Below are 23,662 nucleotides of genomic sequence, written 5' to 3' on the forward strand. Positions count from 1 at the left end.
TATATTTATATACGATAATATTATATTCGATAAATCAGTATAATCCGTGCGCGATGTGAAAACGTGTAAAATCCGAAAAAGGGAAAAAAAAAAAAGAAAAGAAAAAAAAGAAAAAAAATAATAATAAGATACGTCGCGTAATAAAATATTCAGCTTCGTTGTCGTTCGTTCCAGAGGGGGCGAGAAAATTATTTTTCGATTTTATTCGATCGGGGTCGAGTTGTCGAACGCTTAAACGACCATGATCCGCGCGAAACTGCGCTGTGACGATGAATTTCACGGATCGTTTGTAGCAGGGCGAATTGGAGCGAAACGAAGCTCATTAATGATGAAACGGAAACAAAATGGCGAGTCCGTGCCTCTGCAGAAAGGAACACGGCTCCTCGATCGGTAACTAGGCAATTATATCGGTACGTTTTTGATGAAACGATTGTGGCTCTAACGATTTCTATATAACCTTTTTAGTAATCACTTATCATAGCACTGTACGTATATGGTGAATACGAAATTTAAGAAAGTTGCATTACACGAAGATAGGGGTTAGAGAGTTCTCGAGAACGGTGGCGCCACTGGCCACTTGATTTTTCTTCCTTTTTTTTTTTTTTTTTCTTTTGTTCGTGCGGTGATTGTATGATTGGATACAAATCGGTGGAAGCAACTATTATAATGGCAACGACAAAAAAAAACGTGATTAATAACGATGAGAAACTCGTGATTATTAACTATTATTATTAAAATGATAGATAGTAAGATATCATGGTGAGGAGTGGATTAGAGTCAGGTGTGCAACGATCTTCGATGCGTTTCAGATTTTTAATAAAAAGCGGTATTTGTTTTTTAGGTAATAGTTTTCCTCAAATTTTGTGATTTTTATTTCAAAGAATCAATTTAAAATAACAAAAGCTACTCGTGATGCGGACACGTTCGAAATCACGAAAGAAATTGCTTGAAATGGAGAAAAATTAAATCAAAACTGAATGGAACATGCAGGAAATGTTAAAAGTCTCGATTGATGTAAAAGCAAGTAGGAATTTGTAATTCCATGCTGTTAACAATTTTTATATAAAATCTACAAAAAAACATGAACAAGTAAAATAATGATAAAAAAATAAAACAACCAATTTCAATAACCTCAAATATTTCTTTCTAATATTTCGTAAAATTAAAAATTCTCTTTTAACGCAAACAATTCTTTTACACATCATCGAAATTACAAACAAACATTGTACAACGTTTCCTGCCTCCTAATTTCCAAAAAATTCCCTATTTATATAATTATTTTTCTTCCGGATGTATAACTTAACTCGAACATTGAAAAAAAATAAACGATTACCCGATACAATCGAAAATAAAATTATTTAAAAAAATATAATATATATCTTTACATAATTACGAAAAAAAGAAAAAGAAATCTCGTCTTCAGATTGCTTATACCTACGTATTAGAGGATCGTTCAAAACGAAAAAACAACGTTTAGAGAGAAGGAAGATCGATCTAAAACAACGTGCATATTTTCATCCCTCGAAAACGGATAACGACGGATCTTAATTGAGAAACTCGCAAATTACCGTTCAGACCTTCGCTAAGTAACACAAGTGGGAAGGATTTTATCCGCGCAACGATAACGTTTCTTCTAACTGCGCTCTTCTACGCGCGCAACGAAAGCTTTCCTCCCCGCCCCGCTCTTTTAGAGCGGGTGGAGGAGCAGGATAAGTTTTATAACGTTCGAGTTTACAGATTTCCCCGGAGCCTGTATCGCTTCTTTCGCCCGCCGGGTCTTCTCGCGGAATTAACAAGTTTCGCCCGTTGGATCGGCGCGGCGGAAAATGAATAAAATCGGCGGCCAAATGGAGGGGGAGAGGGAGTGGTGGTAAAGGTGTTGCGCGCGTGAAACTCTCGGCGCGGATCGTTTGTGAAATGGAGCTTCCCTCCCGGTTTTTTTCCTCCGGAACAAGAAACTGCTCTTCGTAGAAAGCGAATTTAATACGTTTTCCGTGTATTCGACCGATAACGAGACCGACTCCCAAACGCCAACGGATAGGAAATCTATGGCGTTTCTCTTCTCTGTTCTACTACGTCTGATCGCCTAAGAGGAACAGGGTAGAAAGAGAAATCGATGGATCGCGTGACTGTTCGAATGATTCTTTCAAAGTTTTTTTTTTTTCCTTCTTTCTTTTTTAGTTCGAAATCGCTCGAATTCTTTGTCGCGTTTTACGATCGGATTTAAGCGTGAAGAATTGGCGAGATTTGGAATTATTTATGGAATTTTGGGAAAATTTGGTGAATTCGGTGGAAAATAAATTGTAATTCGTTATTTATTTTAAATAGAAATCTATTATTAACGGAGAAATTTTGCTATTTGTTGAATATTTCTGCTTAATGAATAAAATTAACAAAGTTCAAGTTTATTGGCGATGAAAATATTTGTTAAAAGAATATGATATATATCGTAGGTTAAAATGCTTAATGAAGAGAAGATCAATCGATGAACGAAAAATCATGTCATCTTAATGGTATAAATACAGGCGACGTAGAGAAACAAAGTATCCTTGAATGTTAAAAAGGCAAATTCAAGGGAAACATTAGAATGAAATCGAAATTGAGATGATAGATCAGATTTAAAGATATATATAAGTAATTTTTTGTGAAAACATTGAAGATCGTTGCATATTTTTGCAAGAACAACAGAATTTTAACAACAGAATTTTAAAGAATCTATGATGCACTCATGTACGTATGCAGAATACGTTTGTACTTACGCGCCATTCCAGCCATGCATGCGCGCGCATAGTAACACGTGTATATAGTAGGTAGGTTAACAAATTAACTGATTGTGTTTTGTATCGAGGAGAACGAGAGTTTGAAAATAAGATGCCTTGGTTCGATATTATTCTTCGTGATGTTTTCTAAATTCTAAACGATGCTTTTTTATTTTTACACGAATGATCGATTAATATTACGATATCACTTAACCTATATTTTGCTAGAGATTTTATCGTGTTTACAATGAACTTTTCAGCCTGGGGCTCGACAAGTGTCTTTTCTTTTTTACCTACGCGATTTTATATTCGAATTTTTATATTCCTTTTATTTTTATTATTATTATTATTATTATTATTATTATTATTATTATTATCATTATTATTATTCTTACTATTATTATTACTATTACTATTATTATTATTATTATCATCATTATTATTATTATTAACATTATTATTATTATCATTATTATTATTATTATTATTAATATTATTATTATTATTAATATTATTATTATTATTATTATTATTAATATTATTATTATTATTATTATTATTATTATTATTATTATTATTATTATTATTATTATTATTATTATTATTATTACTGTTATTATATATTTCTTTTTAATATTCGATATTTCGCGGCGTTCGAAATTTTCCCACTATCTTCCATGATTATTCCTTTCCCGCGAAAAAAAAACACGTTTCAAATTTTTGTACTGTCCTCTCTCCCTCGTCTAAAGTAATGATGTTAGGACCTTACGATTAAGTACGAACGAAAAAGAAAAAAAGAATACGGAAAAAAGAAAAATATATGAATTATTATGCAATGTAATGTCGTTAATTAAACAAACTATTGCAAATAGAATTCGGAACTATTATCGATCGACTTATCAGCTAACCATAATTGGTCTTTAAACGGTAATTATAATTATTATAATATTTGGTAACGTACGATAATGATGATAATTAGTATATCGTAAACGATATATCTGTTTGTGATGTAACACTCGATGACTTGCACTAAGTTCGGGTCAACATGAAATTTATTGACGAATGAATTCAAATAAAAGAAATATAATTGAAATTAAAAAAAACAATGCACAGACTGTTTATTGAATCTTTTTTTTGTTTTTTTAAGTTTTATATATATATATATATCTCTGTTGTACGACCAAAAAAGAAATTACAAGTAGAAAAAAAAAATAGTATTAAAAAAAAAAAAAAAAAAAAAGACAAGTATTGAAACTTTGTGTGCTTTTTGTGTCTTTCCTTTTTTTTTTTTTTTTTTTCTTTAGTCTTCTCAATTACGTTGCTTTATTTCTATTCAATTTACAGTCTCCCTTTGTCATATATTTTTTTTTTTTTATTTTATTTTCAAATATATACGTACATATTTTTATTTCCATCTTAATGTAATGTGCCTTTTGCTCTTTTAGTCGATCGAACTTGTGCCAAATATGCTAAAACTGTACTCCCTTTTTTTTTTTTTTTTTTTGTTTCTTTTCCTCTTTGAAGAATTACGAACGTTTCCGTAGTGCATACATGCCGCTTGCAAGAAACAAAATAGTCTCTGCATATCGTATAAGTGACCTTTTTTAATTCTGTTTTTTCATTATTATTAGAATCTCATTATTTCTTTTTTCTTTATATATATATATATATTTTTTAATTATTTCTCGTATCTTTTTGTACTTTTTTTCTTTTCGATCGCAATCGTGCCGTGAAAAACTAACGCCACAGGCTACTACTGATCGAGTAGAAAGGTTGCACACACAGGTCACGCTGAAAAATCCGATAACTCTGTTATTAACGACGAACGAAACCGAATCACGCCCAATTTCACTCTGTCTCTCTCTCTCTCTCTCTTTCTCTCTCTTTCTCTCTTCTTCTCTTTCTCTCTCTCAATTCGATCCCGTCTGGATGATCTCGAACCTCCTCGACCTCTAATCCCCCCTTATTTTACATCCATATGAAAAAAAAAATAAATAATAATAAAAGAAAAAAAAAGAGAAGATATACATATTCTCCCGGACGTTACATCATTGATGATCTTTTTCAAATTAATTGCCTGCTGCCTGTTTATATATATATATACATATATATCTATATATAATGTTATTAATATTCGATATGAACATATGTTTGGATTTTTCGCCTTACTTAGATTACATTAATTAATCACTAACCTTGATTGGCCCAAGTTTTTTTCATTTTGTCGAAAGAAGAAAGATCATTGCCAAAAAGAAGGAAAAAAAAAAAAAAAAACAAAAAGAAAGAAATAACGAAATAAAATTTTTTTCCAAAAGATATTCGTGCAAGAAGCTTGACCAATCAGGGAACTAAACCGCCGTAGAAAGCAGAAACGATGACTTATTTATTTATTTATTTATATTCTAATCATACGTAGTAGTGCAATGACAATAGAATGAATGAAAGCGTAGTGATGTCCATTAATTTCCTTTATTTATTTGTCTGTTCTCATTTTTTTTCTCCCCCCTCCCCTTTTAATTTTCTATTCATCTACTATTTGCATCGATGTTACACTTAACTTACGAACCTTAACTTACCATACGCCACGCATACATTATATCGAGCGATCTTACTTACGTAATATCGTATAACATGTCACAAATTCTGTTATTATACAATGTTACTCACGTGAGATTTATTTTCATAAAGGCCGGCACTTAATTATTAAGGTCCCTCTGTTTCTATTTCTCTTAATCTATCGGAATCGGTACCGATGTTTCGTTCTATTTACGTAAGAGATGTGCAGGATCCTGAATTAACGGGAATTCGGCAAAATTCGGGCGAGATCGGACAAGATCGGACGATATCGAATGACATCTCGACATTCATAACACTCGAGATTCTTTTCGAACGACAGTCGTAACTTCGACACGACACGGCACTGATCGGGCGCGATCGGCTCGAGGCAGCAGCTATCGAGGCTTTCAGCCGAACGCGACCGATTATTGCCGAGCCAATCCGAAGTTCAAGATCGTCCCGAGTCGATCCCGCACACCTCTAAATTTACGTTCTATTATCTGTTTTTCTCTTTCTAATTTATCGTTTATTTTAATTAAATCATTCTTATTCGAACTTAACAATATTAATTTTGATTCTTTCTTTTTCTTTGTAGCTGATACACGCATTTACCTGTTTTTTTTACTTCTATTAGCTAGCTCAGAGCTGCTGGTGCGACGACGCTTTTCCAAACGTGCCACGCATTTCATTTCACAAAGTACAATTACACAACCGAATCTCGATCCCAATTCAAAGACCAATTTTTATAGGATTTTTCAACACGCCGGAAACTGTTCATTTCCACACGAAGGAGCAGCCGTCTCGTTGGAAAAGCGTCGGCCGTCGCGACGTTGGCGTAATTGCACAAAGCTAATGCTCTTTACAGCTTTTCGTAATTTTTTTCCTCGTGTTTTTTTTACATATATATATGTATATCTTCGGCAGTATATATATCTTCGGATTTTTTTTGGCAACGAAGATAAATAAATATATGTACATATCTGTATATTTATTTATTTATATTTATATTTATACATATACATATATACGTACTTGTGTATCTAATTTTTTACAGCGCCAGATTTATATTTATTCGTTGTCTTTTCCTTTTCTTCCTTTTTTTTTTTTTATTGCCAACATATCACACACACTCTATCTCGTTTTTTAACTAATTCTATTAATTGTTGAACGTGAACTGCGATTTATGTGTTTACTTTTACAGCTAGGAGGAGGTGCTTTTACATTATGTATACGATCGCATGCGAGTTTTTTGATATTTTTATATATATATATATACATATATATATATATATATACATATGTATAAAACTATATATATATGTATGTATATATATATATACATACATATATATATATATATGCATTTACCTGCAATACACGTACGTATACAACAAGCGATGACACGTGACACGTACACATAATAACACACGTACAAGCACGATGAACATACACACGTGACAATATCGATAATATTTCATCATTCTTTGTTTCCACGCCGTTATGTTCGATTTTATGTGTGTGCTTAAGCGGGCAGTACGTGTAACTTTTTTAATAATTTCTTCTCTCGTTTCTTCTCATTTTTCTTTTTTTCCTTCTTCATTTATTTTCATCTTTCTTTTTTTTTTCTTTTTTCTCTCCGCATTAATTAACAAAAGTTGGGTAACGTATATACATTGTTATAAAACCTATCTATATATATATATATAAAAAAAATATATATATATTTATTTCTACAAGTCGTGTGGATCGGAAACGGAACGACGAACGGCGAGGAACGCGAGGTTTGAAACTCTTCTGGTTCCACGGAAGTCCTCCCACGGCGTCGAATCCTTTTTGGTCTCGCCCACGTTTGCAATTCGATTCCCCGTGTATCCGTGGATCCGTGGATTCCGCGAGCGAGTATAGATCGTGGCGGACTAACCAGAGCACACACGAGCACACACACCAGCGATTACGCGTCCCATAAAGCTGTCCAAGTTTCCGAGTGAACGTGCCGGAAGCGTGGTGATCAGAGAGCACGGCCACGCATATCAATGTGTACTCTCTATACTCTTCCCTCTTTGTTATTCTTTCTTTCTATCTCTCTCTCTCTCTCTCTTTCTCTTTCTCTTTACGTGTATCTCTGCGTCTCTCTCTTTCTCTATTTCCCTCTCGCGTTCTCTGTTCAGTGAATCATGCGTGTTCCCGTCTCGTAAGCCGATGTGTCGTTCCATTCTCTATCTATCTCTCTCTCTCTCTGTCTGCGATTCGCTGAAACAACGAATTCGATTTTTTTTTGTTTTTTTTTTGTTTGATAAAATCTCGACAACCGATTATCGGATATATGCGTGTTTTCGAAATAACGACGGAACCAGGGAAGGGGGGAAAAAGGGGGAGGTTCGAATTTGTGTACGTACATGTGCGCGTTGAAGGAAAAGGAACCAATGGAAGATTTGAAAAGTATTGCTCGCTTCAAGTGGTTGCGTATGAAAATACGTCTCTGATCGTTCACGTTAAAGCCGCATTTCCATTGGAACAACTTTTTTGTCTCATTTTACAAGGCTTCGTTCAGGATCAGGCTAAAGGAAAAATCGTCAATCTGTTTTATAAATTGTTGCTTAAAATTCCAATAAAACAAGCGATTCAAGATGGATAAAATTTCCCTACTGTAAATACAGCTTTAGATGTATAACTTTGTGAACGACTTTGTGGCCCATCAAGTAGATTGCTCGGCCAATGTAAACGCAGCTTTAGCAAAGAAAAAGGAGAAAAAAAGGGATTGTTCATCTGTCTGTTCTCTTTCACCGTCTTTGTCATCGTTCTCTGTCTGCTCTCTGTCGTTCTTTCTTCTTCTTTCCTTCTCTTCTTTCTCACACGAATATTTGCATATTTCTTTGCATCTCTCTCTCTCTCTCTCTCTCTCTCTCTCTCTCTCTCTCTCTCTCTCTCTCTCTCTCTCTCTCTCTTTCTATATATATATATCCATATATCTATATATATTCGTATATGTGTACATATATATATCTGTATTCGTATCTTTGTGTATCCATATATATAATATATACAATTTCATTAATTTATACGTAAATTTATATATACATATATATATTTTTTACGTACATATACATATATGTTTGGTATCTATGGTATAAGATTCGTGTATCGCCTGTGTACGTGTATGTATGTATGCGTGTGCGTGCAAGCGTGTGCGTGTGTGTGTGTGTATGTGTGTGCACGCCTCGTTGATCGTTCGATTCCCGTGCTTGATTCCCCCCTCGAAGACCTTCGTCGAGATCTCGCCATTTTCACCGATCCTCCGCTTCCGGTGATGCGCGCGAGACATCGACGCGTTCGGAGAACACGCCGCAAATACGAACGAGCGTACGAAAGAAAGAAAGAAAGAAAGAAAAAAAAAAAGAAAAAGAAAAAAAAGAAGAAAAAAGTAAATAAATATAGCGAAAAATTTTTTTTTTTTGAGCACCGTGTCTCGCGATGCATGCGTTATCACACTCACACCGCTTGCTGTCTCACTTCCTAACACACACGGACACACAGCCAATACGCAACGACGCGGATCGTTGGCCGCCTGCATTAATCCACGCGCTGGACGTTTTGCGCGTATATACATGTATACGTCTACGGCTGAATGAAACACACCGTACCCCCGGCTTGCATGGTTCTCTACGGAATGCTAGGTGAGTTTCGCGATGCACCGTGAAAAATATATAGTCGGGAGGGAAAAAATCGTGGTTTATCGGACAGTTTGTTGTTACAGTCGGTTGTTACAGTCGAGTTGACGAAATTCGATGTTTTTTTTCTTTCTTTCTTTTTTTTTTTTTTTTTTTTTTTTTTATATATGATTCGTTATTGATTCGTCCTGCACTTTCACTCCGTTCTGCGGTCGGTTCGCTCATTCACGACGCAAACGGGTGCGTCGATATATTTTGGACGAGATTTTGATTGAGAATTAAAAAAAAAAAAAGAATCATTTTGCGGTTGATAATGAAAATTGCGTTATACGTTCGTTGTAGATGGCGCAATTTCCTTTAAGGAGGTTTGGTATATGCTATAAATAGCAAAGAACAAGCGCCATCTATGTCGAAGAATTTTCCATGCAACGAATCAATTATTAGATTGATTTGAGTTTCTGATCATTTCTGAGAATTATGCATTCACACGATTATGTTTCAGTATTAGTAGAAATTTTCAAATTTTAAGAACGTATTCCAATCAAGAACATTTCATTTTCAGTAAGGGTATAGGCGACTCGTTGTCTGACCAATTGCGTACTTATTTCACTGCGAGCTATTTCAGAACGCTTGTAACGCTTACACTCTGAGTTCTGAGAATGTTATTTATTTTGATATTAAATTAGAGTTTTATTATATATATATATATATATTGTTATTAAGGTAAATGTTAGAGAAAATTGTTAAGCATGCAAGCATGATTCACAATTGCTGAAATTGTAGCTAGGTATATATTATCGGATAAGTATGATAAGTATTGGCTTGCAATTAGTTTACGTGTCATAGTAGATGACTATTTTAATATTAAAATTACGCAAATGTTATAAATTTCAGTTAAAATGAAAACGCTATTATATATATTTAATTTCAGAAATTCGATATAATTTATCGAGAAAAGTATTCATCGTGTCGCTAGTATCAACTATAAAATATCATTATTTATTTTCTAAACTGTTTTCTACGCGTAAAAAAAATATTTATGGCAATATTTTTACTCGTATTTATATTTTATTACAAAAATACAAAATAAAAAAAAAAACTTCACAACTGTACAAATAAATATATCACATCTATTGATAAAAAATTAATTTTAACCTATTATCGAATTTATTATTTATTTATACAAATTTAATTTCGTTTTCTCATTCGAATGAATAAAATATTCATTGCTTCGTATTCATATATCGTAAATATAACGAGCTTCGATAAATTTCATAAATTTGTTTATATTTGTTCGTTACGTAAAATTAATCTTTAGTACCTTAAATAGTTAGAATACGTTCTTAAAAATTCAATCAATATTGAAACGTAGCATAGATACAATTCTCAAAAAAAAGTATCACCCGGTTAAATTATCGTCTATAAACTACATTTCCATTTTTTTATTCAATTTACTTTTTCTTTTTTTTTTTTCTTCTCTATTTCTTCCTTTTCATTGCTCCGTCACTGTCACTTTCTCGTTCGCACGATCGGCGGTATAAATCGCCGTGAAATATTACCGAAGGTTCATCGGACTATATATTTTTCGAAAAACGGGGCGCATCGCAACGAAAAACGGAAGAGACAAACGGGCGGAAATAGTAGGTGATGCATGCGCAAGGAACTCCTCTAACACATGTGCGAATTAACCCGATTGATATGAACACCGAGAACTGGGATGCATTCGTGGAGGCATCCGTTATTATACTCTACACCACACCACTACTACCACCATCACCACTACTACCCAACAACCAACACGATCCACCTCTTCGACCTTCCCCCTATTCCACCCCTTCTCGTGTTTTTTTTTGGTTCACGACCCCATCCTTCCGCCCCCTCTTTCTCGAGATACACAGCCGTCCGATTCTCTGTGTCCTTTGACCTTATTGGGCGGGGCGAGGGTACACCAGCGACGCCTATTTGACAGAATTCAACACGGTATTTTAGTTCCAGTATAGTAGAGTGTAGTGATTAGATGTGTCTGTACTTTTTTTTCTCTCTCCCCCACCCCCTCTCTTCATTTTTCTGGGCGTTGATATGGCCCGCTCTCTGAATTTGAAAATTGAAAATCTTTTGGAGATTTCGGAGTCTTTTTTTTTTTGGATTCGATCGGTGAGAAAAAATTTTTTTTTTTAAATATTATTCGTTGGGGAGGAAGACTGGATCCATCGCAATCGTGAAAGTGTGTCGGTGTTGTAGTTCCGAAGCTTAGTTAGAATCAGTGGATCGGGATACCGATATTGACGGCCAGAAATAATAGATGAGAAACCGATAGAAAGTCAGGTGGGCTGTTTTTTTTTCTCTCTCTCTATCTCTCTTTCTCTCTCTCTCTCTCTCTCTTTCACTCGCCTCCCAGGACAGACCCGTACGAATCCATAAATGGGGCGCTCTTTCGCATTATTCGATTCCTTCTGCCGATCACTCTTCACTACTTCACTTTCTCCATCTTGCATTCTTCTCACACTTTCGCCTCTACCTTTTTCTCTTTCTTTCTCTCTTTTTCGCTGTCGCTCTTTCTCTATCTGTCATTTTATACACACATCCTCTCTCGATTCCCCTTTTCTACTTTGTCCACATATTATTCGAGATATGTCTCTCATTATTTTCCATATTGAATTCGAATTAACAAATCATCATTCGATTCTTTTATAATAGTTAACCAGGAATCTCGGTTGAATGCTCAAGTCAGATTCTTTCGTATATCACATACGCGATAAAAAGAATTGACCACATTTAGAAAAGGATAAAATAAAATAATTAAAATAAGCTTGAGCGATCAACTAATTAATTAATCGTGAATGTATCAATATCCTCGAATAAAAGAAAAATTCCGGAACACGTACAAAATCGCATTCACGCGCGTTCACGATTAATATTCATTCCTTGGTTGCAAAATTGCACAACGAACATTCGTTGAAACCCATCCTCCGTCCATCCTCCTTTATCGCGTTCCCTCCACACGCGACACGCATATTCAACAATAACGAGAATACATTCATAACCTATGGCCATTAATTTCGTTTACCATTTCAACGCGGCCATTCGTAAATGTCCATAGATCAGATACATTTCTTCGACAAAAGGAGAAACTAATTCCAATTCCGAACGTTTATCATTCCGCTTCGCCCTTCCCAAGATAAAAACCTCGTCCTAGAAAGGAAAAGAAAAGAAGAAAAAAAAAAAAAATCCAAACTCGATCCATTCTCCTCTGTGATATATAAGAACATTATTACACGCATTATTACACACATTATTATTATTATTATTGTTATTATTGTATTCCTCCTACGCACCACGGATACACAGCATATGAAATACACACACACACACAGAAACACAAACAGATAGACACACGAGTACCACACGAGTCTTAATCGCCTCATCCAACTGTTCCCGGAGCTGCCCCCGGTTTTGCGCCCCACCCCAAGCCCCTCAGCCCCCTTTGGCCACATAGATAGAGTGCCATGCCATGCGTGTTCGCTCTTGCTGTAGGTATGTCGCGAGTTTCAACGCGGGGCGTGCAAACGCGGCGAGACGGAGTGCCGGTTTGCGCACCCCCTCGAGACGGTGCAGGCGAACGAGGACGGCTCTGTGACGGTCTGCATGGACGCTGTCAAGGGCCGATGCAATCGGGACCCCTGCCGCTATTTCCACCCCCCTCTGCACCTTCAAGCCCACATTAAGGCCGCACAATCTCGGGCTAGCATTGCGGTAATGCATTCTCTCTCTCTCTCTCTCTCTCTCTCTCTCTCTCTCTCTCTCTCTCTCTCTCTCTCTCTCTCTCTTTCTCTCTATCTATCTATTTCTCTATTTTTGCCTTTCTTCTTCTTCTTCTGTATCTTTCTATCATCGCTAACTATCTCTCTCTCTCTCTCTTCTGTCATTCTAAACTTTCTTTCACTTGTCTGTCTATCAAGCATCTTTCAACCATCCCAACGAATCGTTCGATTTTATCATCCTATCCTATCCTAGACAGAGTACATGATCCTCTGTTTTTTGTTTTATTTTCTTCCTTTTCTTCTTCCTTCTCTCCTTCCTTTTGCTTTTTCGTCGGGATACCTTGACCCCTTTTCCCTCTCGAGGCATCCCGACATGATACGATACATTCTATTTCTCCTCCCGAAGCGAAGAGGAAACCTTTTCATCCTAATATCCGATAAGTCTTGCCGAGAGCTCCCTTTGAATCTTTGTCCCCGCGATCCCAGGGATCCTCCGCCGCGATGACCACGCGACAAAAGATGTAGCTGTCGTCATTAAAGGAATGAGATAGATGGGAGAGACGGGGTGGATGGATAAAGAGTCGGTCGACCACCGTGCTCGAGGAAAAAAAGTCTCTCAGGAACCGTGTCTCTCTCTCTCTCTTTCTCTCTCTTTCTGTCTGAGAATCGCGCGAGAAACTGGCCGCGATCTCCATTCTCGGTCTCGAATCGTTAACGAGTCGTCATCCCTGAAAAAGGGATTTCTTGAAAGAAAGTTTTCCTCCTCTCGAGGGACTTCCCTCGGAATTGATACTCGGTGAAAGAATTGTGCGAACAATCGACCCTCGAATTTCTTTCTTATCTCTTAGATATTGCGTGGTCATTAGCAAATTTCCACGAAACTTGAGAAACTTTGTTCCGGTGAAACAAAATTAATTTAAATCTACGATGTGCGCTGCCACTTGGAAGTTGGGGATCAAGGTTGAACGAGGTATATGAGAATATTGTGATTAGTGGTAAACCGTTTCTTCGTTATTTCTCTGAGAAATGTCGAAGCAATCTTTTCCTTCCTTCGATAATTTTATTTTCAAATAAACTCTCCGAGTTTCTTGAGAATATAAGTGAAAGTTAAATCAGATTTAGTCTTTCAACTTTTAAATGGCAGTGCTTTGAGAATAATCATAAGAAAAAAAATTTCAACTTAAAAAGAGATCTAATTCCCGGTTAAAACCCATCCAAGACATCCTGCGACGTTTTTCCTTCTCACGTCCATTCACCATTCTTTCTTCACTCTAACTCTCTTCTCGCCTCTCTGTTTCTCTCTTTCTTTCAGTTCCATGTGGCGTGTGCTTCATGTGCGGATGTCTTGTACACGTATCTTTCTTTATTCTTTTTTTTTTTTCCCCCTATCCCTATTATTTTCTTGTCTCTCGTCGCTGGAAAGTGGTTATCAGCCGGTGCTGTTGTCTTGTTTGAATCTGGGCTGAGCTTCGCGGAAAGATATATTGGTGGTGAAAGTCTGGCCGTTACACGTTGTGTATTCGTGGCTTTAATTGGCACGCCTACCTCCGGTGAGGATCGAAGCGACTTTGCATGCGGACGATCGAAATTTGCGCAAATGAAAAGGGATAACTTTCGAGTTTTCAGCCTCTGAACCGACTCGTAACCCGTTGGCAAATATATTAAAAAAAAAAAAAAAGAAAAAAAAAACGAAAGAGGAAAAAAGAATATTCTTTCGATTCGTTCCGTTCCACGGTACATCAGTGTTCGTCTAACGATCGAAAGGGAAGCCGGGTAAATGCGTATCGAGGCGCTTTGAAAGGAGAACCCTCGAGAAAAAGACGGAAGTTACGTCGTTCTCGAAGAACAAAAGACTCTCGAAGTGCACGCATATCCTACTTGACCGCACATCGAACCCTTCTCCACCTTCTCTTCTCTTTCTTTTTCATCCCTCACGTCATTTTCTCTTCTATCTTCTCTTTCTCTCTATCTCTCTTTTCTCTCTCTCTCTCTGTTTCTCTTTTTCTATCTCTATCTATTCTCTGTCTTCGATCTTTCACGTGTACTCTCTGTCACCCTCTTTCAGTTTCCTGGGTTTGCGTCAAAAGGAGCTTTCGTTGCTGCGCTGCTTTTCGCCAATCTACGTCGAGTATATACGTCGGGCTTCCCCCTTCAACGCAGTAGTCCCTCTCTTACTGTATATATATATACAGTATATATATATATATATACACACACGCTATTTACACATCGAACTCTCTCTCTCTCTCTCTCTATCTATCTATCTATTCACTTATTTATATATTTTTATATATATTACGTATTATTATATAGCGATACGTATATATATATATTTATATATATACATATATATATATATATTTCTCTATGTATGGCACTGTCGCACGTGAGACAGGTTAACGAAACCACAAAGTAAAATTGGCCAATAGTTGCGCAGTGCTCGAATTAAAGCGATAACCGTAGCGGGTAGCGTGTCGTCGAGCATGAATCGACTAAATGTCCCTAGAAAAGTTACTAGCGCCCCTCCCCATTGAACGAGATAGCGCGCGTTAATTAAACGTGTCGATCGGTAACGCAGAATTTATTACCCATCGGATAATAATTTGTAAGGAAGTAATGAAAAGTGAAACGAGGCGCCAAATTCGATACGGTTATCGTCCAGATGTATATTATATTAGTTTCTCTCACGTTATGTAACCCAGTTATTCCTGTATTTTCGTTTATTTCGTTTTATCCAATTCATTTCTCTCAGTCTCTCATTCTTCCCTTCCCCTTCTCCCAAATTTTCTTTTGGTTTTACGATTTTCTTCTCCTCTCTTTTTTTTTTTTTTTTTTTCTTTTTAATTCTCTCTTGTTCCCCTCTCACTCGACGTCCCGTCGTTCGATACGCCGTCTCCCACGTTCCTTTCCCCAAAACCTTCATTGTTTGTCGCTTTTGTGTTCGTCCAGTTTTACTACATTATTCCTTGTATGATGTTCAGCCGTTCTCGTAGCGTGTAGTGAGTAGTACACGAGGCAGAATTCTTGTTAACATCACCAAAAAAACACCACTGTTCTATTTCTCTCTTTCTAGCAGCCTATCGCAGCTATCCAGGTGCAAAGAACTAGTTGCAATACACCAATCACCTGTTTCGGTGGCTAGGTCGTAATAAAAGTACAAGATGTTTCCGCAGCCACACGTGACCGCTCCATTTCAATATATTCAACTGTCACACGATTTATCTATTTTTTTACAATTAATGTTTTATATATATATATGTATATTTAATTCTCTCTAATGTTGAAACATTACATTCTGATAATATATATATATATATATATATATATGTATGTTTGTATGTATGTATTAATTGACAATTATGCAATAGCTCCCTAAGACGCTCGACAGAAATTTCCACGTCGAAATGGAGCGTGGTCACGATCTTGTAAATAAGAATTAAGTAGTTAAAGTGATATGTCTTTTACGAATGACACGTACACCACTCTGCTGACAAGCTGTGCTGCACGAACCCCGGCTATCAACCCTCGCTGCTGTTTTGCTGCCCCACACAAAAACGCTACACTCGAGAATTGTCGAGCCTAGTGAGAAAAAAAAAGTAATATGAAAATCGAGATAAAAAAAAAAAAATATAGATAAATAAACGTGAAGGAAAGATGTTAAAGATACGCATCTATAATAATAATAATTGTCCGAGAGACAGTCTCGGATCCGATGGGATTGTTGGGAGAAAGGGAGCGTGTTTCTTGGATCCCTCCTGTCTTCGTTCACGTTTGCACGCGTTCTCGCGACGATCTTCGCGAATTTGAAGAAAATTTCGAGATTTGTTGAAAAAGAGAGAAAAAAACAAAAAAAAAAAATAAATGAAACCTCGCGATCTTTCCTCGAACGACCATCATCGTTCGTGATTCTTTTTTTTTTCTTTGTGAAAAATTTTGAAAAAAAATATTCGCGCGCGATCTTCGTTTTCGATCCCGAATTTTAAGAGATAATTCTCGATCTCGAGGAACGATCGATGAGGAATTGCAAAAAAAAAAAAAAGAAAAAAAAAATTAAAAAAGAAACGAGGCAAGCTGAAGAGGCAGCCGATGGAAAAATTCATACGTTTCCTCGAACGACGGGGGAGAATAGATATTCTACGCTTCGACCGTTCGCGAATCAGTATCTTCGGGGGACCGAAAATTGTCCATTGTCCGGGGGATAGATAGATAGAAAAAAAAAAAGGAAAAAAGAAAGGAAAGAAAAAAGAAAAGAGCGAGGAAAATCAGAAAAACTGGCGAAAACAAAAGAGAGAAAAAAAAGAGGAAAGGAAAATAGAAGGAAAAACACGAAAGAAGGAATAATAATAATAAAAAAAAAAAGAAAGAAAGGAAAAAAAAAGAGAGAAACGAGAGAATGCGAGAAAGACATTTTCAGCAACGTCGCGCGTCAGAAGATCTGCAGCCACACCCGGACACAATGGAAGAAAAGTCTCACATGGATGATTGCGGCAGACCAGCTTGTTGGCAGGGAAGTCTCATTCTCTAAAAGTGGTTTTCAATTTCCCAAGGGTGCATACCGCGTACCGATGGAGTAACCCTTCGTCTGAAAATTTGCCTCGAGCTCGTGCCACGTATCCGCCATTTTGGCCGCGCGATTTCACCAAGATTCGCGAAATTTTCGTCTTAAATAATTCTCTATCTCTGTACGATCTTTATGATCTTGTAAAAATTGTTTCATGTCATTTGTTGTCTTATTTTACTTCTTTTTTTTTTTTTTTTTAAATATTGGGTTGGTTAAAAAGTAGATTTTCGATTTTCGCCATTTATAAAGAAAATAAATTTCGTTGTTTTTTTTTTTATTAAACTCGCTTTAGATTCTGTCTATCAAGTGCAACGAATTAGACAATGAATTTCTCTGAAAAAAAAACAAAAGTTAAAAAGTTTTTTTTAGTCCCAACCCAATAGAATAATACGATACACCATTCAACTAAAATCAATCGTGAACGTTTGATCGCAGAAATCATTGCCTCGTGAACAGTTTAATTCGTATATATATATATATGTATATACAAAATAAAATAAAATAAAATAAAAAGGCAATCGCGGTCGGCGAGGCGAATTTGTCAAATAAACCGATTTAATCACTCCGCCCTTTGATCTATCCATTCGTTTCGAGCATCCCATTCATTCATTCATTCATTCCTCCCCCCTCTCCTCCCCCTCTCTCGCATCGTTTCCACGATATTCCATTAGATCGATTAACCTCGACCTCTCGTCGTATCATCGACCACGTAATCGAGGATCGCGTCCCCCTCTCCCCTTTCCTCCCCCTCCATCCATCCATCCATCCATCCATCGTCTAATCGAATTCAATGCGACTGTTCGAAAATGCACTCTTCGGAATTGCTAACGCCGTCTGATGTCTGAATGTTTGTCAAACAATGCGACACGAAATATGTCCTCTCTCTCTCTATATCTATATATATATATGTGTGTGTGTGTGCGCGCGCGCGCGCGATATAATACCACCCACAGAAAAGAGTATATCCATCGCTGCGATGTGATGCAAAACAAAAAAAAAAAAAAAAAAGCACGATGGACCGAAGCCGATAGTAAGGAATCACTTGTCCAACAGTATTTCGATTTCCGCATACAAAATGTTACACACAATGTTCAGCACGCACATATGACACGCACTTTACACACGTACATTCGCCTACACACACGCTCGATACAATCTCGAACGAAACCGACCGTCGTCCGTGTCCAGGAAGAGATGAGGAACTTCGAGAGAGGCGACCCACCGAGTAACCAGCACCAGTGCGGGGCGTGAATGAGATAAATTAAACGAATGTGTATATTTCGTGAATTTTTTTCAGGAACCAGAATGATTGTTTGTGAACCAGTGAAAGGATTCGTTCCTCTCGTTTCATCCGTCTTCTCTCTTGCTCAAGTCGCGCGCGATGTAATATCGAGAATGGTTATCTCTTCGTTTCTTCCATCTCCGATTCTTCTGTAGTCTCGACCTCGAAGAAAATCAACAAAGAGGAAGGGGGAGAGGGGGCGGGGTACACGCGAGAATGCAGGATGAAACGAGAGGATATCACGGTGAAACTAATAAATTTCGACAGATAGCTCGACCAATTATTGCAGGTGTTGCTGATGTCAGAAACGCCATATCCCGATGGGCGATCCTCCGGTTATTTTTCGCTCCTTGTATTCCGATTCTATATGTATATATATATGTATATATGTATATGTATATATATATATATATTATTTCTTATCACTTTACCATCTTGATCCGTCTTTTTTTTATTTTCACTTTATTTCCAATTACCAGGACACGCCTGTTTCTCCCATAAACGTTTGACCGAACCACGTACAAAGGTGTCCATTGTTATTAAGTTCGCAGATACTTGCCGAGCAGAGTGGAGATTCCCATCTTCTATCTATCCACCTTATATATATCTCTATATACATATATATATACATCTTTATTATTTTTATTCAATTAAAAAAAAGAGAAAATTGTTCACAGATTTTTCTTTTTAGGGGATCACATGCTATATCGCCATATCGAGCTCTCCGTTCATTTCGCTCTTTTCTCTTTCAAACTTGTATTTTTTCAGCTGGATCCATGAACCACGGTCCGGGTAAACGCCGAAACCACGATCTCTGTTATTTCCTTCCACCAGCACCAGTTTGTATATTTCGCAGTGTTTCTTCCAACTCGTCCGACCGCGTTTATTGGATCAAAAAAAAAAAAAAAGAAAAGAAAAGAAAAGAAAAGAAAGAAAAGAAAAAAGAGAAAAAAGAAAAAAACGTGTGATTGTTGGCGCGCAATCGCGACTCGACACCCTTCCTGCCGGGTTTCCACGTCGATGTTTCCATTATGAAAAACGAGAGATCGCGGGAAAGAATGGGCGATCAGATCGCGGTAGAACGGATGCAAGGCAATTAAGTACACGCGTCAAGGCTTGAGCGCCGCGTGTGAGAGTAACCCGAGAAGCGTGTCGCGTCTGCGCATTAATTTACACGTGTCGTTTTACGAGTTGTTCGACCGTCAAACATAAACACGTGTATTCATATGTATATCTTCATCAATGTGGCAGATGTACATATTATATATACGTATAATGTATCATGTTTGTTTTCTTTTGGTATACATATATATATATATAAAGCTATATATATATATTTATATATATATATATATCGCTTTGAATTAAGTTGTACATAAATTATGCATATAGATAATGAGGATAATTAAAATACGTTGTTTTACTTGGATTAACTTGGATATTTTATTGTATATTATATTATTATTATTATTATTATTATTATTATTATATACGCGATACTGTCGTTTCTTGCCTTTAGCCTCAACTGGTCTGTTTTTCTTTTTTTGATTTTTATCTTGCCCTCTTCCGCCTGACGATGCTTCTTCATGCTTGCTGACAAAAATATACCTTCGTGCGCTTCGCTACCTGCCAATTAACGCCTGCGAAAAATTATGCCGACCGAAAAATCTCCCCCTTCTGTGCGCCCTGGATACCTGAAAATTCCCCGGGGGAAAAAAAAAAAATATTGAACCACCTACTATGTCTATATAACGCCGAATGCAACGAATGGAAAACAAAAAAAAAATAATAATAATAATACAATTGGAAAAAAACACACTGCACAACTACTGTATAATTGTTACAATATACATCAACGAAACAACACTTGGAAACTTGGAAACGTCTACTCTGTGACGAAATAATCTCTGGTCGGCGTGCCTGTGGTAATCTCTCTGCGGGACACGAAACTGAAAAAAAAAAAATATATATATTCCTATATAAATTCAAAAAAAAAAAAAAATGAAATATATTGGGGAAAAAAAAAATGATGGATTGACGGGGAAATTTGGACGATCGAAAATACACACACGCAAAACACGGAAATAAAAAACGAAACAAAAAAAAAACTAAAAATGAAAAAGCAGACGGCGACTATGCCGACGAACGTAGCGGGAATGGGCGCGTTGGCTGGCGGAGTGTCAGGAGTGCCGGCAACTGCGGTTCCCGGAGGACTTCAGAGCGCCAGTATGGCAAGCATCGAACTCGGCAAGAAGCGGATGCGCGACTCCAATGATGATCTGCTAATGGTACCACGGCTTATGCATGAAGTACACTTTCCTTTTTTTTCGTAGCTGAATTCCGCGAAATTGGCCCGAACTGTTTTCGTTCCATTTTTCTTTCTTTTTTTTTTTTTATTCTTTCTCTTCTTTTTCTTTGTGTATTAATTATATATTATTAGGGTGCGATTGCATTTAAGAGTGAAGGTTAATAATTTTTTATTATTATTATTATTATTATTATTATTATTATTATTATTTCTCGCGAGTGGACATTGAAAGAGTGTCACTGTCACGATGAAATGTGACATTCGTGAGAAATATTCTCAGGAACAATTCTCGTGAGCGATTTTTCAGAGTTCAATTCTCAAAATGTACTGGCACCCATATTGGTTTCCGATGGACGTTGGTTGGAAACCATTGCATCACGAAGGGTGAGTAACTGTGAATTAGCACCTTAAATAGCTTTATTTTTGAGTTTACGGAATATTCGTGGCGGAATTATTCGATAGATTATCGGAATGGTTTTCTTTTTTTTTTTTTTTTTTTAGTTTGATAAATTGATGTTTTATTTGTATATACATAGAATATTTATGAATTGTTTTATTTCGTTTCGAATTACGCTGATTAATTGCCGTTTGTTAGAGAGTTTCTTGCTTTTTGTAGACAGATTTTTTATTTTTTTAGATTTTTTTTTTCAATGCTTTTAATATAACATTTAATATATGTACCGATTTTTAATACAAATTTCGGAGAGATCGAAATATTTAATTTAATTTAGATGTAGTGAGATTTAAATATTATTAAATGTCGTTGTATAATATCTCAAAGGAAAGAGAATACTTTTCTTCTTTCTATAATTTTTTTGAGAAAATTGAAATTTAAAGAAAATTAAAGAAAGATTTTAATTCTCAATCGATAAATATTACAAAACAATGCAATATAAGCATATTTGCAATAAATAAACATCAAAATTTTATCAATAACTGATACAATAAACGCAATAATATAAAATATTTGAAGAAATATCCAGTTTTACGCAATTGAAAAGATAAATTATTGGTGCTAATTTATAGTAATTCACTTTTTACAATGCTTGAAACAACTTTAGAAATTGAACAAAATAATACATAATAGTATACATATAATCGCAACTAATATTAATGTTATTTTTGTGATCCAGTAAATTCGAGCATCGAGAAACACGTATGTACTCTAAATCTAAATCACGATTTCTGCTTCCAAAAGGCTTCCAGACACCCGCAAGCGATAGTAGCGCCGCGCGTGTTCCAAAAAAACGGAAGAACGAAATCAAGAAGTTCGGGCCATTTTCCGGAAATTCCTTGTAGTCTCGTATCTTTAAGTTTATGGACATATAAATTCATTGCGATTGTGAATACACTGCCGAGCGCGCTTAGAGCTCTAGCTCTCTCTCTCTCTCTCTCTTTCTCTCTCTCTCTTTCTCTTTCTCTGTCATATCATATCATATATTTTTTTCTCTCTTCTCTATTTCTCTCTCTCTCTCTCTATTTTTCCTTTTTATTACTTCTAATAAGAATCTCGTTGCGCTTTGTTCAACCTCGAGAAAAGCATATGTTCAACCTCGAGAAATTTTTGCGCGTGTTCCAGATTATATATAGCTCCGATATATAAAGCTCCGCACTTTTAATTTTTTTCGCGCTCCTTTATTATATTTTCTCTCTTCTTCATTATTACTTTTTTTCCGTCTTTTCTTCTTTTCATATCTTTTCATATCTTTTTGTTGTCAGTAATTATTTACTATAATACACCAATTAAATTTTATTTACCAATTAATTGCATATGATACACGAACAAATTAAATTTTTTTTTTCTCTCGAAATTTTTTTTGCTCGTGAAACAAAATTTTTAATAAATCTATCTATATTTCTCTCTCTCTTTCTCTCTCTCTCTCTCTTTCTTTCTCTGTTTCTTCCATTCTATACTCTTTCATTTTTCATTTTGGTTTCTTCAAACAATTTACTTACTTTTCATCGTTTAATTTCGCTTCGTATTCTGTCGTTCGTTGCAATGTTGTCCGTATCAGAGCTTACGCCTCGTAATGTATTTATAGATCGCTTCGTTGTTTTTTTATCGATCATCAACCACAAATCGCCAAACAAAAATCAAAAAGAAGAAAAAAATATATATATATATATTCGTCGATGTTTCGAATAAAATTTCGTCGAAAAAAAAAATCGAATTTGAAAAAATTACAAAAAAAAAGGGGGAAAAGGGGATCACTGTTTATCGATTGCAGAAAAAAAAAAAAGGTTCGTGGTTGTTGACGATATACACGATCAATTTTCACGTAAACTTACCCCCTTCTGGCGAAATCCTCTCCATATAAATAAGAGAGGATCGGCGATCGAATGACGATCGTTCGTAATCGATCGCGATCCAATCGATGGCTATTGCTTCACAGTTTCGAATCACGCGCGCATTTTTCGAAATTTTTCAAATTCAATTCGAATCGTCGAATACACGACGAAATACCATCGACGATCATCGTCCACGTTTCGGTCCATTCTCTCTTATGTATGATAATAATCTTGCCTCGATGATCAAAAATCAATCAATATGATTTGGCAATGAAACGATTATATTATTCGAGACAACTCTTCTAAATTATTTTCAACAATTTTAGCGGATTTTTAACAGATTATCGATGATATGCGCCCGTGTTTCGTAAGCAAAACATCATTGACGAAATTCTATAACTCTAATCTCCGTATCGCCAGGACCTGCATTAGATAAGAGAAACGAAAATACGAAAAAAGAAACGTAAAAGAGATCGAT

At 36.0% G+C, this 23,662-nt stretch overlaps 1 protein-coding gene and 1 long non-coding RNA gene across 29 annotated transcripts in view; one reads left to right on the forward strand and one right to left on the reverse strand.

Moving 5' to 3' along the window:
- LOC107992839 (protein muscleblind) overlaps positions 1-23,662 on the forward strand; it is a 455,871-nt gene that overhangs the window by 387,722 nt on the left and 44,487 nt on the right. For 8 of the 28 annotated variants that reach the window (XR_009832635.1, XM_062085004.1, XM_062084985.1 and 5 more), the window contains 2 exons: positions 12,518-12,736; positions 20,714-20,896. The exons of 9 other annotated variants lie outside the window; for them this stretch is intronic. Coding sequence is in view for 17 of the 19 variants with exons in the window: in XM_062085004.1 (XP_061940988.1) it covers positions 12,518-12,736; positions 20,714-20,896 (402 nt within the window). In the remaining 2 variants the exon portion in view is untranslated. Of the gene's footprint in view, positions 1-12,517; positions 12,737-19,355; positions 20,021-20,710; positions 20,897-23,662 lie in introns of those variants that run through there. 11 more of the 28 variants (XR_009832642.1, XM_062085069.1, XM_062085041.1 and 8 more) reach the window with 7 other exon arrangements.
- Positions 3,395-6,272, reverse strand: LOC133667335 (uncharacterized). Its single transcript, XR_009832733.1, has 2 exons — positions 5,427-6,272; positions 3,395-4,550 (listed from the first exon to the last, which is right to left on the reverse strand). It is a non-coding gene; the product is annotated as an uncharacterized LOC133667335 (long non-coding RNA).

This window comes from Apis cerana, linkage group LG1 (genome assembly GCF_029169275.1).
Source record: "Apis cerana isolate GH-2021 linkage group LG1, AcerK_1.0, whole genome shotgun sequence".
Lineage (NCBI taxonomy): Eukaryota > Metazoa > Arthropoda > Insecta > Hymenoptera > Apidae > Apis > Apis cerana.